The following is a 15,221-nucleotide window of genomic DNA, read 5'->3' as shown; positions in this document are numbered from 1 at the left end:
CCTTACATTGAAGTAATTGCGTTTCCGTAAACGTGGTGTATTGCCTACGATTTCTAATAATACCGATGTATTGGAATTCTGGTTTTAGAATGATACTGTGTTTATAATCTATATTTCCGTTTAATTGTGTTTCTATCGGGTGTGGTATAGGTAAAATCCTGTATAATGTTAATACTATTTCCGTTATCAAAGGTATTCTAATTAGGAAAACTATTTGATTACCGCTATAAAAAACTGCCATTTTAGTAATTTTGCTTAGTTCATATATCTCGCTCGGTTTTGTACCCATTGGTAAATTAAAATTGAGTGGTAAAACTAACTTAATTTCAGTTAGATGTTTTGCAAGTTCCCGTGGCGTTATAAGCGACGGATGAAGTACCCCCGTTCTAGCTGCGTTTATAATCGCACTGATCGTGGTGGTTTCGTATGCGTATTGTGTTAGTAATGCCGTGAAAATACTGTGTATTCTATTCGTGAGAATCAGAGTTTCTAGTGTGTGTGTATTGTTTGCTAATTCGCTAATCTTTTTATATAACATCCCTTGTTTTTCTTCCAACTCCCCATATAATTTATTTATTTCGACGGCAGCCGTACTTACACCTATTATGGCTGATTTTACTACTGTCGTTTGATTTTTAAGTATATGGATCATATTCTCATTACTATGTTCTATCTGACCTATGTGTTCGGTTGTTTCCTTCGTACAGTCGTCATCGCATACTCCGAATAACGTTTTCATAGCCGATCCTATAAAGTTTACTAAACCTCGCTTAGTCCTATGACCTTTCGTAGTCGACTCCCCCTTGCTATCGGACACATATCTGCCTATAGATTCATACATTTGCTCTCGTTGTATAGAGATTTCTTGGAACATCGTTTTCAATATATTATCAAACCGTGAACAGATTTCATATTCCATCAGCTTATCCTTGCAATGGCTGGTCATTGACATAATTTCATTATATAGTTTATCATGCCTAGCATCGTAATTTTCTAATGGTACATATGTTACGAACTCCCACATAGCCCCTTCGATTCTAACTACCCCTCGATTTTCGCAAAACATTGTTGTTTGATTTTTAAATTCTTCGATGGTATACGGAAGTTGTCCTTGACTCATTGTCACTAGTGTTAACCTACGTAATAATATACTTATTAGTACATGTTAATATACATATACTTTATATTTAGTAACTTAATTAATTCCTATATTCCCGCCATTATTATTTATTTGTTTATTTACTTTATTACTTCTTTTTTTTTTTTTTTTTTTTCAATTACTTCCTACAGTGTACCTATTGTACATCTCTATCAATATTTACTAATTCTACTTCCTTTATTAATTTATTTATCTACGTGATTAACTTATAGTTTATTTCTTATATTATACTATCTTTCGTGTTACTTTCATATTTTATTCAGCATTCTGTTTGTCTCATTTCCTGACCTTCACTTAGCGTTTGTACCATATATCTGTACCTACTTTTATGTACACATCTATAATTACATTTAATAAAAAGTGCTAATAATATAGTCGTCATTAACAATGATCCTGTTAAAACATAGACCATGTAGTTCAAAAGATTTATATTCCCATTAGTTTTTGCCTTTTTATCGCTCTTTTCTTTCTCTGTATACACAGTTTCGAATATACTATTCGTGTTATTGATACCGTTGTCGTCCGTATTCAATTTATTAATTATTTCATCATCAGATGCGTCGTAAAATTTAGTATGCTTGTGACTGTTCTGTCCAGCGTCCGTGGTTCTTTGTGGTACCTTGATCATAAAACTTGGCGTATATTGCGTGGTCCCCCTCTTTACTCTAGTTGTGGGTGGATCATCGGTCGTAAGTTTAGTGGCATTATCCGTTCGTGTCGTCATAGTAGTGGTCGTCGCGTTGTCTTGCTTAACCAAACTCGTTCCATTAACTGGTCTCGTTGCTTCAGCTATTGATAATGTCGAATTGATGATTGATTCTGTCCTTGCTGTTTCATTCATATTATTCGTAGCGGTGGTAGAGTTCAAACTATCAGGTAGTGATCTCTTCTTCACTTCAGTTCCCCCTTGTGCCACTTCTGTTGCTTCTGTAGTCTGTATTTCCATTACCGGTTCCAAATCCAATATGTGGTGCATTAAGTAAAGGTTATTAGCAATAACGGTCGTATCCTCTTTACCATCTAAACTCATTATAACCAACACACACTTCCTTTCTAGCACCATCATTCTTGGGTGATCTCTTACTCCTACTTCCATGTCATCGCCACTTGACGTAGTACACTTAATTCGCAACTTGTTTAAGTTACACCTCCGTCCATACATATAAGGTATTAATATATCATTATGTTGAGTTTCCGTCACATTTTTGATAACTACGTTACCCGCCGTGTATTTATAATATATTTTAGTTTGCACACTTGACTCGTCCGGAATGTCTGAGTCCCCGTGGGCTGCCATTACGATCATTAATCTATAATAGTACATTTTCTTATTACTATTTTGGGTTTATACCTATTTATTTATGCAAATATCTTCTTCTTATGATTATTCCATTTCTTCACTTATTTACTACTTATATCTATATCTAATTTCGCTAATTGCGTACTACTCTATTATTACTTACGTCTATTACTTTTTCTTTATACAATATTTAATTATCTATTATTTTTTTTTTTTTATTTACTTTATACCATGGTCTCATAATATTTCTTTACAATCGTTCTTATGCACGGTGACCCGCTGTCTACCTCGCGCTATTACCACGTTTTCACTATCTAGGACTTCTAGAATTTCATATGGTCCTTTCCATAACGCGCTTAGTTTATTCTTTTGGGTTTTATCTTTAAGTAATATTAAATCTTTCATCCTTAAGTCCTCACTGTGGACCTTTTTATCATAATGATTTTTAGATTTTATTTTCTTTTGTATTAACCTTTCTCTCGCGATTTTATGCGACTCTTGCATTTTCTGTTTTAGATCGAATACATAATCGTCATAATTATACCTAGGTTCTGGATTACATTTTAATTTTACTGGTATATCTAAATCTCTTCCATATAACAACGCATACGGTTGGTAATTAGTTGCGGTGTGTTCTGTCGAGTTATATACGAATAGTGCGTAAGGTAGTAACTGATCCCAATAATTATTTAAATCTTTATCTACGTAATGTCTTAGATATTCGGTTAAAGTTCTATGTGACCTTTCTAAACTACCGTTGGTTTGTGGATGATAAGGACTTGTATTTATTTTGTTAATCTTTAGTAATTTACATACTTCGGAAAAGATTTTGCTAAGAAAATCAGTGCCCTGATCTGTTAAAATCGTTTGAGGTATTCCATGCACGCATACGAACTTAGTAACAAATTCTTTCGCTACCGTATTTGCCGTGTGGTCATGTAACGGGACTCCCAACGAATATTTTGTCAAATCGTCTTGAAAAGTAAGTATGTACTTGAAACCTGACTCAGTTTCTATTAATGGTCCTACAATGTCCATAAATAATTTTTCGAATGGTTTAGAACTTGTCGTAGTGATTACCATGGGACTTCTATGATGTTTGTTAGTAGTTTTATTCGCCTGACATGAAGCACAACCTTTTATGTAATCTTTTACCTCCTGTTTTAAATTTGGCCAGTTAAATTGCCGTTTAATTTTTTTATATGTTCTATGTATTCCTGCGTGACCTCCTAGTAAAGAATCGTGAAATTGTTTAAAAATAACTAATTTTTCCTCCTTACTGTATTCTAATTTAGTACAGATTATTATCTCGATGTTTGTGTTACGAAATACATATCGTATCATAGATCGAACTTTTGCCCAATCTAAACCGTCTTTCCGCCCTAACTGGTTCATAGCTAACTTAGTTAATGAATGTTTTTCGCAGAAATATTTTAAATTCAATAATGCCAGATACATATTTTCATACGTCGCTAATTGCTTTTGTTTACTTTTCGTTATCAAAAATATTATATAGGTATCTATCGTCCGTTTTAAATTTTACAACGCTCCCGATATCCTTATTCGATTTTAGTGTTTTATCCTTTCCGAATCTTTGTTTTAGTTCGTAATTTATTCCTGACCTAAAATTATAATACCTTTCTATTTCTGACACTATATTGTATTCATTTGGTGACTTTATTAGTTCACCGTGTACCTCTTTCACGTTTCTATTGGTTATTATCATAGTTTCCGATTTTTCAAGAAAGTTTGCGTAACTTTCATCTTTTATTTCTTTAATATTATACATCCGACTTAACGCGTCTACATTCGCGTTTTGTACACCTGGTTTATACCTAATTTCATAGGTATATTGTTCCAATTCGATTCTCCACCTTGCTAATTTAGATAAAGGATCTTTTAAGTTAAACAACCAGGATAATGGTCGATGATCTGTAAGAATCGTGAACTTTCTACCGTAGAGATATGGTCTGAAATGTTTAACCCCAAATATAATTGCTAAACATTCTAATTCCGTTGTTGAATAATTCGCTTCCGACTGACTCAACGTCCTAGACGCGTATGAGATAGGTAGATCGCTCCCTATCTTTCCTTGTGATAATATTGCCCCTAGCGCTTTCCCACTCGCGTCGGTCGTAAGTATAAATTCTTTCGTAAAATCTGGGTATTGCAAAATTTGTTCTGAACAAAGTAATGTTTTTAATTTATCAAACGCTTGTTGACAATCATCGTCCCAATCGAACTTTACATCTTTCTTTAACAACCTAGTCATCGGTCTAGCTATCGAACTATAATTTTCTATAAACTTCCGGTAATATCCACTAAGTCCTAGAAAACTTTTTATTTGTTTTACATTCTTTGGTATTGGAAAATCTAGAACTGCAGTAACTTTCTTTGGGTCTGGTTTAATTCCATGTTCCGAAATTATATGTCCTAGGAACAGGCATTCTCGTTTTAGAAATTCACATTTGTCTGGTTCTATTTTTAGATTATGTATACGTAATCTTTCGAATACGCTAATTAATTTATTGTTATGGTCACTTAAGTTTTTCGCGTATATTATTATGTCATCTAAATAAACTAAACACTTTACTCCAATTAGTCCTGATAAAACGTTTGCCATCATACGTGCGAACGTACTGGGTGCTGACGCCAATCCCATCACTAATCGCTTAAAATGGTAATGACCTTGACCTGTTGAAAAGGCCGTAAGCTCTCTAGAATCTTTTGCTAAAGGTACCTGATGGTATCCCGCTCGAAGGTCGAGTAGAGTGAAAAGCTGACATTGACCTAGTTGGTCTAGAATCTCTGTGATATTCGGTAAAGGGTGGAATTCGTTTAAGGTAACATTATTTAATGCCCTGAAATCTATAACTACTCGAAACTTTTCCTTCCCTGACGCGTCTGCCTTCTTTTTCACTAATAAGAGTGGTGCGTTAAACGGACTCATACTCCGTTCTATGATATCGTTTTCTTCCATTTTCGCAAGTTCTGCCTCAATTATAGGTAACTGCGCATGCGGTAGCCTATATGGTTTTCGATGAACTGGGGCTTGGTCAACAGGTAATTTAATTACGTGTTCTGCCGCTGTTGTCATAGTTAAATAATCGTTCTCTAAATAAAATATGTCGGCATATTGCTCACAAATTTTTATTATCGTTTCGCGTTCTTCTGTATTTAAATGGTCACTCCTAATAAGACTTTTTATTTTATCTACGCGTGCATTATCATGAACTATATTTTTTATTTCGTGATTATCTGTATCCACGTCATATTCATATGATATTTTATTAATCTGCGCTAATTTCACTTCCTGTGCTACTTCTGATATGTTTAATACACTAACTGTAATCTTGCCATTTTTAACCGTATTATATATATTTGCGCAATACACATCCTCTGATAATTGTTGTTTATTTATTAAAATATTTTTATTTTCCATATCGGGATCTGCAATCGGTATGCAGACCACCGTTTCCGTTCGCGGTTTTAATGTGAAACATATTTTATTTTCGTTAAAGTCATTTTTATCTTTTATTGTTAATGTACTATTTGCGATATCGATTATAGCGTTATTTTCTATCAGAAATTTCTGTCCTAGTATTCCGTCCTTATCGACCGGAAACTGTTTATCTACTACAAAAAAATCGGTTTTAAATTCGTTTTTATCTATTATTAATGTAATTATTGTACGTCCAATTGTAGGAACTATTTTTTCGTTTATGCCTTTTAGATAAATTTTTTCATTTTCATTTATTATTGTGTTATTAGCTAATTTATTTATTTTTATTAAATTTAAATCACTACCCGTGTCTAATAGTAATTGAACGTTTTCTGTATTAAAACTAGGTGATTGTAACATTATATGATTTTGAATTATAGCTGTTGAAATGCGTAAGCATCGCTCTGTGAGGGTTCTGAATCGATTATTTGATGTACCAATCTCACCCCACTCGAGGTTGGCATCTGAGCGTTTCCCGACGAATTTGCGTTATTCCTATCGTTTCGCTGTTTTGTGTAACAACTCGAAATTTCGTGTCCTCTTTTATTGCAATAGGTGCAACTCAGTGGTTCCACTACGTTATTATTACTATTGTTGTTTCTACGCGGATTGAAATTTGGAATTTGTTGTCTATTCATATTAATGTTTTGTCTCAGATTTTGACCTGCCTGCCTACAGTCTCGTGCGAAATGATTTGTGCCGCCACAGATATAACATCCTGCGTTATTCGGCGATATCCTGTTTTTATTATTATTACGCTGATTAAAATTGCTCTGGTTTTGTCTTCCGTTATTATATCCGTTCTGATTAAAATTTTTATCGAATGTATTATTATATACGTTATTATTAGTTCGCCTATTAGAATCGTTATACCCGTTGCTATAATTATTGTATCTATTATTTCCGCGATTAAAATTTTGTTTTTTATTATCATTTCCTTGTTTCCTAAACTTATTTTCAAGTACATTTCCCCCGTTTAAATCTTGTCTTTCCAAGTTTTTCCGTAATTTTTCTACATCTAAATTAGCGTTATATTCGGTTTCTTCGTCTTTCGCAACCTGCATAGCATCCTCTAAAGTTTTTGGATCCCTAGCTTTTAGTGCAAGATTTAAATGTTTCGGTAACCCGTTAACAAAAATTATTAATGCCTGATTTTTAAGTTGACTTTTATAGATTTTGGCTCCGGTTTCATTTAATTTCTCTGTTGCAATTGTACATAATTTATAATAGATTTCTTCGATTCGACTCGCGTACTCCGCGACGCACTCGTTTTCTTTCATACGCGCAAAGTGTAACCCTAAAGTCAGTGTCCTCTCAGATGACTTATGTTCAAAAGCTCCCTTTAAAATTGACTTTATACTATTCCATGTACTAGTCTCGCGGTATTTACATGCTTCTAGAGCATTTCCGGCTAACTTCGAATTTATTACTTTAACTAACAAGTCTAATTTATCCTTATCTACTGCTTTTACAACAATATCACACGTATTAATAAATTCCGCGACATTATTCGCGCCCGTACATATCGGTATAAGGGACGTAGCTTTATCGAATTCCATTTCTAGTGTAGCGTTACTAACTTTTCTGGTTCGTTTTTCTGCGACTAATTCCGTGTGTACTACCCCCGGATCAGATCGAGTTCCTCCTCTTCTAGGTAAACTACTCGGTGTTTCAATTAAATCTACCCAAGCTATTCCCTTAGCTGTTCTTAAATACCTATCTTGGTCAGAATATTGTGGACTCGGGTATTCAATTGTTTTATTCAAATCGATTAACTCTTCGATTTTTACTATATTTGTTTCGGCAGCTACTACGCTAGCACCGCTTGCCTCTCCTACCTGTACGCCTATGTCCGCAGTACTATCGTTATTTATTTCCGTTAAATTCCCTGTCGGATTCCCTGACGTATCTCCCAAATTTTTATTCATCAATGTATATTTTATTCATTTAGTAAAATTATTTAAATAAAATTATTTATTTATTTTATGTACCTAAAATTTAAATACCTAAATTGTATTCTAATGTCGCTAACTATTCTATCACTATTTATTTAATATCCACTATTTATTATTAATTCTATAACTGTTCAAAATATTTATTTTGAAATTCTTAATTTAATTACCTACTAAAAGTAACTATAATATTTATTACCCAATACTCCAATATTCACTACGATTTATTTCTCACCAATTTATTTAATATAATGCTTATTCTAGGGCCCCTAAGCTACTCTATTATATATCTTTTCTTAATTACACTTTATTCAATTTTACTCTTTAGTATTTCTCTTTTAATTCAACTTATATATGTATGTGCGCACATTTATTTCAAATATTTATTCACTTATTTATTTCTTCTTTTTAAAACTCAATTATCCATTTATATCAATATTTCTCAAAATCACAAAAATTATGGTTTAACTACCATTTAATAAACTCTCAATTATTTTTTTAACTCAATATCTCTTTATTTCAATTCAATTTATTATATGACATTGCATTATATGACATTACGCGCGTAATTCCAATTATATATATACTCTTTATTATTTTCTCAATTATATTATATTCACTTTTATATCTCAAAATTATTCTCATTTATTTTCACTTATATTCATTTCATATTAATTTATACCACAAAATTATTCTCATATAACAATTATTTAAATTCACTTTATACTCATTTATTCTCTTTATAACACTTTTATCGGTACATATACCCTTTATATACTCAAAATTATCCTACACTTTTATACATTACCTACCATATTATTTCTTTAAGTAGATAACATATATATATTTCTCAAAATTTTCCCACACTTTTATACATTACCTACCATATTATTTCTTTAAGTAGATAATATATATATATACACCTTCACAATAAATTTTATACGATGGTCCTAACAGATCCAAAGGAGACGTGACAGAGCCTTATAATTAAAATTCCTACATAAATAAATACCCCAAAACTTAAATTACAACTCACAATACTGTCACTGCTTGAGTTGCTTCCATTGTTGCTCTTGTTGTTGTCCTGACTGCTCTAGCTGCTTGCTACGTAGATTCTCTTTTTCCCGGAGTTGCTGGAAGGTGATCAGTCCTCCAAACGTGACTCTTGGGTGAGTTGCCTCCGTGAAGTTGAAAACAAAAAATTTTCAGCTTCCCGTTGATGGAAAATCCTACCGACTGCGCCAAATTTGTAGCGTCCCAGCATACAGGAGGACAAACGACTGGTGTTGAGGTAGATGGTTTGGGTGTAATAAGTATAACAACTTAATTTGTGATTAATTTATTAGATATTTATTTGATTACTATGTAAATAAAACACTTTTACTGCACAAAATGATTTGGTTGTAAAATATTCTAAGTCCGAATAATTAAATTGGACTGGTGTCTGGCGTGAAGGTGCTTGTTCTGACTCTGGTGGCTCACGTCTGAATTGGGTCTAATCGGGGCTCTCCTATATAGTCCAGATAGTCCTACTCCCTGCATTTCCTCTCCTATCGATAAGATACGTATGTGTCCATGGCCGAGTCGTGCAAAAGCGTACGCGTGTATTATTTTAATATCGCAGCTTCCCACGCCCATGCGACCGGTCGGTCCACATCCTGGTTATTCGCGACACGTAATCTCCATAACCCGACATTAATCATATCTCTAGATACGCCTGCCAAGACTACGATTTCATATTTAATATTTCGTATATTTAATTCCAATTATGGTAATATTTTGGAAAGGCTAGAAGTTTGGCCTTCGATGTAACTATTGAGGTCCTACACAATATAATTGGTTGGCGAAATCATACGCCCCAGGGTCACTTATACATATCTATGTGTATATGCGTGTTTAGATGTCTCAGCGGGACGTCAGTACATAGCACGTAAGACCGCCAGTACCCTCTGTGGTATGTGAGAGGCCGCCCAGGTCTTCGAGTCCCTCTACCGAGTCTACCGCATCCGTTCCAGAGTCAAGTGTGCTCACTGCGTAAGACCGCCAGTACCCTCCGTGGTATGTGAGAGGCCGCCCAGGTCGTCAAGTCCATCTCCAGTGTCCTGTCCATTAACATCACGCATCATCATCATATTAAATTTATGTCTAGTTTTAAGTCATAGTCCATTATATGTGCGCTCGGTGGTCATTGCACCAAACTGATTTCGACCACCGAGATTCCCCCCCTAGTTTAACTAAACTCATCTTCCCGACTCCCGTGCATAAACTCAACGTCCTTATCCCCATAGAAATAATTGTACCCTTCCTGTGAGTCGTCGTCGTATCCAGTGCTGCCTACGTCATCAGTACCAGGCAGTGTACATTGAGTTGCCTATATTCAATACACAAGGCGTCTTAGTATACTAATTGTCTTCTGATAGATATCAGATCTTGTCCTGTCATCGTCAGCATTATTATTATCAATACTATCGTAACAAGCCCAGCGGGCAACATTTTGGTAGCAGAGCGTGGTTATAAAAAACAATCTAAATATGGCTCTCAATCAAAAAAATTCGGACGAAAATGTGAAGGATGCAGTAAGGAGACGGGGAATTATCAAAGGAAAGTTAACTCGATTTGGTACATTTTTTAATGGATTTTTAAGAAGTGATTAAAGAAATTTCACTGAGTTAAAGCTTCGATGTGATAAATTGAATACATTATATGATGAATTCGATGCAGTTCAAACGGAAATCGAAGAGTTTGACGAGTCCACCGCTTAGCTAAGCGAACGTACCACATTTGAAAACGACTTTTTCGCTATTCAAGCAGATGCTTCAGAAGAATGTGAAAATCATCAGCGATCAAACGTACCAACATCAACTCAACCATATCAGCAAAATGACAGTCAATTATTTCAATTGCCTCGTATTAGTTTACCAGAGTTTTCTGGAGGTTATGAAAATTGGCAATCGTTCCGGGATAACTTTATGGTTATGGTCGACAAAAAAAATATAGCACCTGTGCAAAAGCTCCAATATCTTCGAATGGCTCTGTCGGGGTCTGCTGCACAGTTGATTAATAGTTTAGATATTACTGATGTCAACTACCAAGTAGCTTGGGACTTACTTATCAAACGCTTTGAAAATAAACGTCTAATTGTACAGTCACACTTATCCAAACTTTTCGCAGTTCAACGTCTTGAAAAAGAATCAGCAACAGAATTGCGGTTCTTTTATGATACATTTACAAGCCACTTAGGTGCATTGAAGGCAGTGGGAGAAAAAGTTGATGGCTGGAGCACACTTTTGGTATTTCTTGCCGCTTCAAAATTAGATGCGAGATCGTTGATGGAATGGGAAGTGTCTAGAACGGACACTAGCGTGCCCACTTGGTCGGAATTTGATAAATTTCTCTCTCATCGTTGTCACACACTAGACGCTGTTGAAGTATCAAAACGTCAATCTAAGGAATCAAGTAATCAAGTATCAACACAAGGAGCACGAAAGTCGTTTATAACATGTCAAGATAACTCAGTAATGACAGATGAAACAACTACAAAATGTTATGTATGTAAAAAACCACATCCGTTATATCAATGTTCAAAGTTTTTAGAAATGAGAACTCCGGATAAAGTGAAAACGGCTAGAGCAGCAAATGTTTGTGTAAACTGTTTACGTAGCGGTCACAGAGCATCTGCATGTCGGAGTTCTGGTTGTCAAAAATGTAACAAGCGACACAACAGTAAATTGCACTTAGAAGAAGAAGAACGAGAAGAAGCATTTTCCAATAACATGATACTTGTCCAACAAACATACAATGAGATAGAGAGCAGTTCTGAAGAACAAGAAAATGCAGTGGTTTGCAAGGCACAAATAAGTATTAACGGCGATAGAGCGGGGAAAGAAGTAGCGATGTTGTCGACAGCAATAGTTATTATAAACGATGTTCGGAATGAGAAAGTAACAGCACGAGTCCTCCTCGATTCAGGATCACAGGTTAACTTGATGACTATGAAGTTAGCAACGAAACTTGGTTATCCCATAAAATCAACAAATATTACAATTCGTGGTGTCTCTGGGAACCCATGTACACCAATTGGCGAAATTACAGCTAGCATAAAATCGAGATTAAACGCTTTCGAAGCCAGTCTTCAGTTTTTAGTAATGCAGAACGTAGCATGTACACTACCTACAGTCTATCCTGAAAAAAACATAATGAAAGTAATTAACAGCAAAGAATATGCAGATCCAGATGTATGTTCAATGAGAAAAATCGATATGATAGTGGGAACGCAATTATTCTTTCGACTTTTATGTATAGGACAAATCAGACCCGCAGGCACCGATGCCATTTGGCAAAAAACAGTTTTTGGGTGGATTTTATCAGGCCACATAACTTCTACAAATCCAATGCACTGCTTGTCAGTAACAGCAAGCCGGATCGAGCCAATCCAAAAGCAAGTTCAAAAATTCTGGGAGTTGGAAGAAGTTGTAAAATCATCGCCAGTTCAAGTGCTCTCAATGGAAGAAAAAAAATGTGAAGATCATTTTTTAAGCACTTATCGGAGAGAGGAAAACGGTCGATTCACATTAGAATTACCATTTAAAGAAAATGTTAATCAGCTAGGAGAATCTCGAGTGATGGCGGAAAAACGTTTTTATACGATGGAACAAAAACTTGAAGGAAATCGAGAATTGAAAGAAGAATAGGTAAAGTTTATGCGTGAATACATTGAGTTAGGACACATGGAAGTGAACGAACAAAGAAAAGAACAATATCAGTTATTTCTACCACATCACGCGGTAATTAGACAAGAAAGCCTTACAACAGCCTTACAAGGTACGTGTTGTGTTCGACGCTTCGGCCAAAACCTCGACTTCTGTGTCATTAAACGATGTACTCATGGTGGGCCCTACAATTCAGGACGATTTACGAGCCATTCTATTAAGATTCAGAATTCATGCAGTAGCAATGACAGCAGACATTGAAAAAATGTACAGACAAATTAATATAAGTCCCGAATTTCAATCCTATCAACAAATTCTATGGCGAGAAACCCGAAATGAGCCCCTTTTGAGTTATAAGCTTAAAACAGTAACTTACGGGACATCTGCAGTGCCATTCATGGCTATCCGAACTTTGATGCAATTAGCTGAGTGTGAAAAAAGGAATTACGAAGAAGCGTCTCGCATTGCGAAACGAGATTTTTACGTCGATGATCTGTTGACGGGAGCAGCAAATTTAGAAGAGGCAATAAGGCTTCAAGAAAGTATGATGGAGATGTGCAAAAAAGGTGGATTCGTACTCCGAAAATGGTGTTCGAATCGTAAAGAATTATTGTAACTAGTTCCAAATGCGACACGATCAACTAATCATAACTTTGACCCCAAAGATGACGTCACGACAAAAACTCTCGGAGTCTGTTGAAACCCAATTGAAGACCAATTCCACTTCAAGGTCCAAGTAGCGAAACAACTATCGTCGTGTACGAAACGCAAAGTAGTGTCAGAAATGTCCAGACTTTTTGATCCATTAGGACTAGTGAACCCGGTAATCGTGAAGGCGAAAGTATTTGTCCAACAACTCTGGAAGTTAAAACTATCATGGGACGAGTCATTGCCAATTGAACATCACACATCTTGGGAAAAGTATCGACAGGAGCTCAAAGATATAACCCAAATCAACATTCCTCGGAGAGTTACCGTCAGTAATAGTATTCAAAATGACCTCCACATATTTTGTGATGCATCTCAAGTTGCCTACGGGGCATGCGCATATTTACGGAGTCTAACAAAAGGGCAAGCAGTTACTGTGCAGTTGCTCATAGCAAAGTCTAGAGTATGTCCAATGAAGGCAACAACTATTCCGCGTCTGGAGCTGTGTGCAGCATTACTGGCTGCTAAGTTGATGACTATCATCCGTCAAGCATTAAAAGAAGTTATGTCTCTCAACAAAATAATATTTTGGTCAGACTCATCAATAGTGATTGGTTGGATTCAAAGTGATGAGCCAAGTAATAGCTGGAAAACATTCGTTGCCAACCGTATTGAAGAAATACGAGAATTAACGACTAGTTACGTATGGAAACACGTACAAGGATGTGACAACCCGGCTGACCATATATCACGAGGGCTAAGTGTCAACGAGTTAATTAACTGTAGACAATGGTGGTCAGGACCACAGTGGCTAGCATCACCAGAGTCGGAATGGCCAGACGTAATCATCGGAGAAAAAATAACTGAACCTACTGAACGACGCAAAGAGCTAAGCATCCTACAAGTTAGTCTAAATAAAACAATTGACTTTATAGAGATACTTGGAAGATTCTCAAAGTTAGAACGACTTTACCGAAGTACTGCCTATTTGTTTCGAGGGGTTACAATAAAAAGGGAACGAGTGATTGGAGAAATTATATCCAAAGAAATCGAAAAGAGTTCACACTTTTGGATAAAAATAATTCAAAACGCATCGTTCAATGAGGAAATAGCTGAGTTGTATGTCAGGCAATCACTCACCAAGCACAATAGCAAATTAAATTCTCTGAATCCGTTTTTAGATAGTCATGGAATACTGAGAGTAGGTGGCCGATTGCAAAACTCTAATGAGCCATATGACGCACGACATCCAATACTTCTACCGGCTGATTCACGGTTATCTGAGCTTCTCGTGGAACATGAGCATCGTAGGCTACTACACGCAGGTCCCCAACAACTAATTGCAAGTCTTAGAAGAAGTTACTGGATTCTTGGGATACGTCGTATAGTTCAAAAGATCATTTTTAATTGTAATCCGTGTTATCGATGGAAGGTTGAAGGTAGTCAACAGATTATGGGATCATTGCCAACTGAACGTGTTGTTCCATCGGCAGCTTTTCATATATGTGGCGTGGATTATGCTGGCCCATTCAAAATGCGATATGGTCCTCCACGATCCAAACAAATATTCAAGTCTTATATTGCAATTTTCGTCTGTTTTTCGACCAAAGCAATTCATATGGAATGGGTCGATGATCTGACTTCCGACGCATTCATAGCTACCTTAAAGTGTTTTATAGCAAGAAGAGGTAGTCCATTAAAAATATATTCGGACAACGAGTGTAACTTCGTAGGAGCTGCCGCGCAACTAAAAAAATTCCTGGCATCCACGGATTTAAAACAACAGCTACATTCATATGCCGCTCATTCAATGATAAGTTGGTCATTTATTCCTCCTCATGCTCCACATATGGGTGGCTTATGGGAAGCGGGAGTAAAGTCTATGAAATTTCATTTGCGCAGGAGTTTAGGAGAAACGACACTTAGTCAGAGAGAAGCCACAACGTTATAA

General features: G+C 35.7%; 4 protein-coding genes across 4 annotated transcripts; 3 read left to right on the top strand and 1 right to left on the bottom strand.

Annotated features, from left to right (window-relative positions):
• Positions 1 to 101: 101 nt before the first annotated feature.
• LOC149056977 (uncharacterized) lies at positions 102 to 9,502 on the bottom strand. The gene is given in 3 exon segments (XM_089223259.1): positions 102 to 205; positions 208 to 1,136; positions 8,950 to 9,502. Coding segments are annotated over 3 exon segments (1,062 nt in total). The 5' UTR covers positions 8,979 to 9,502.
• Positions 9,503 to 10,444: 942 nt separating this feature from the next.
• Positions 10,445 to 12,604, top strand: LOC149056976 (uncharacterized). The gene is made up of 2 exons (XM_089223258.1): positions 10,445 to 10,532; positions 10,725 to 12,604. The coding sequence occupies exons 1-2, from the start codon at positions 10,445 to 10,447 to the stop codon at positions 12,602 to 12,604; spliced, it is 1,968 nt and encodes a 655-aa protein (XP_089079384.1).
• Positions 12,605 to 12,797: 193 nt separating this feature from the next.
• On the top strand, positions 12,798 to 13,238 carry LOC149056975 (uncharacterized). Its single transcript, XM_089223257.1, has one exon. The coding sequence runs from the start codon at positions 12,798 to 12,800 to the stop codon at positions 13,236 to 13,238; it is 441 nt and encodes a 146-aa protein (XP_089079383.1).
• Positions 13,239 to 13,406: 168 nt separating this feature from the next.
• LOC107162610 (uncharacterized) lies at positions 13,407 to 15,221 on the top strand. Its single transcript, XM_089223256.1, has one exon. It carries the CDS (start codon positions 13,407 to 13,409, stop codon positions 15,219 to 15,221), a length of 1,815 nt encoding a protein of 604 aa, XP_089079382.1.

Source organism: Diuraphis noxia, unplaced genomic scaffold, assembly GCF_037042655.1.
Source record: "Diuraphis noxia isolate RWA-SAM2 unplaced genomic scaffold, SU_Dnox_SAM2 contig0003, whole genome shotgun sequence".
Classification (NCBI taxonomy): Eukaryota; Metazoa; Arthropoda; class Insecta; order Hemiptera; family Aphididae; genus Diuraphis; species Diuraphis noxia.
This window is presented reverse-complemented; position numbering and strand designations above follow the sequence as displayed.

Bases quoted from the DNA above. Each gene is read 5' to 3' on its own strand.
- LOC149056976 (XM_089223258.1), top strand. From the start codon at position 10,445: ATGGCTCTCAATCAAAAAAATTCGGACGAAAATGTGAAGGATGCAGTA. The intron at 10,533-10,724 runs GTACATTTTTTA...CTATTCAAGCAG, and splicing joins AGGAAAGTTAACTCGATTTG to ATGCTTCAGAAGAATGTGAA.
- LOC149056975 (XM_089223257.1), top strand. From the start codon at position 12,798: ATGGTGGGCCCTACAATTCAGGACGATTTACGAGCCATTCTATTAAGA.
- LOC107162610 (XM_089223256.1), top strand. From the start codon at position 13,407: ATGTCCAGACTTTTTGATCCATTAGGACTAGTGAACCCGGTAATCGTG.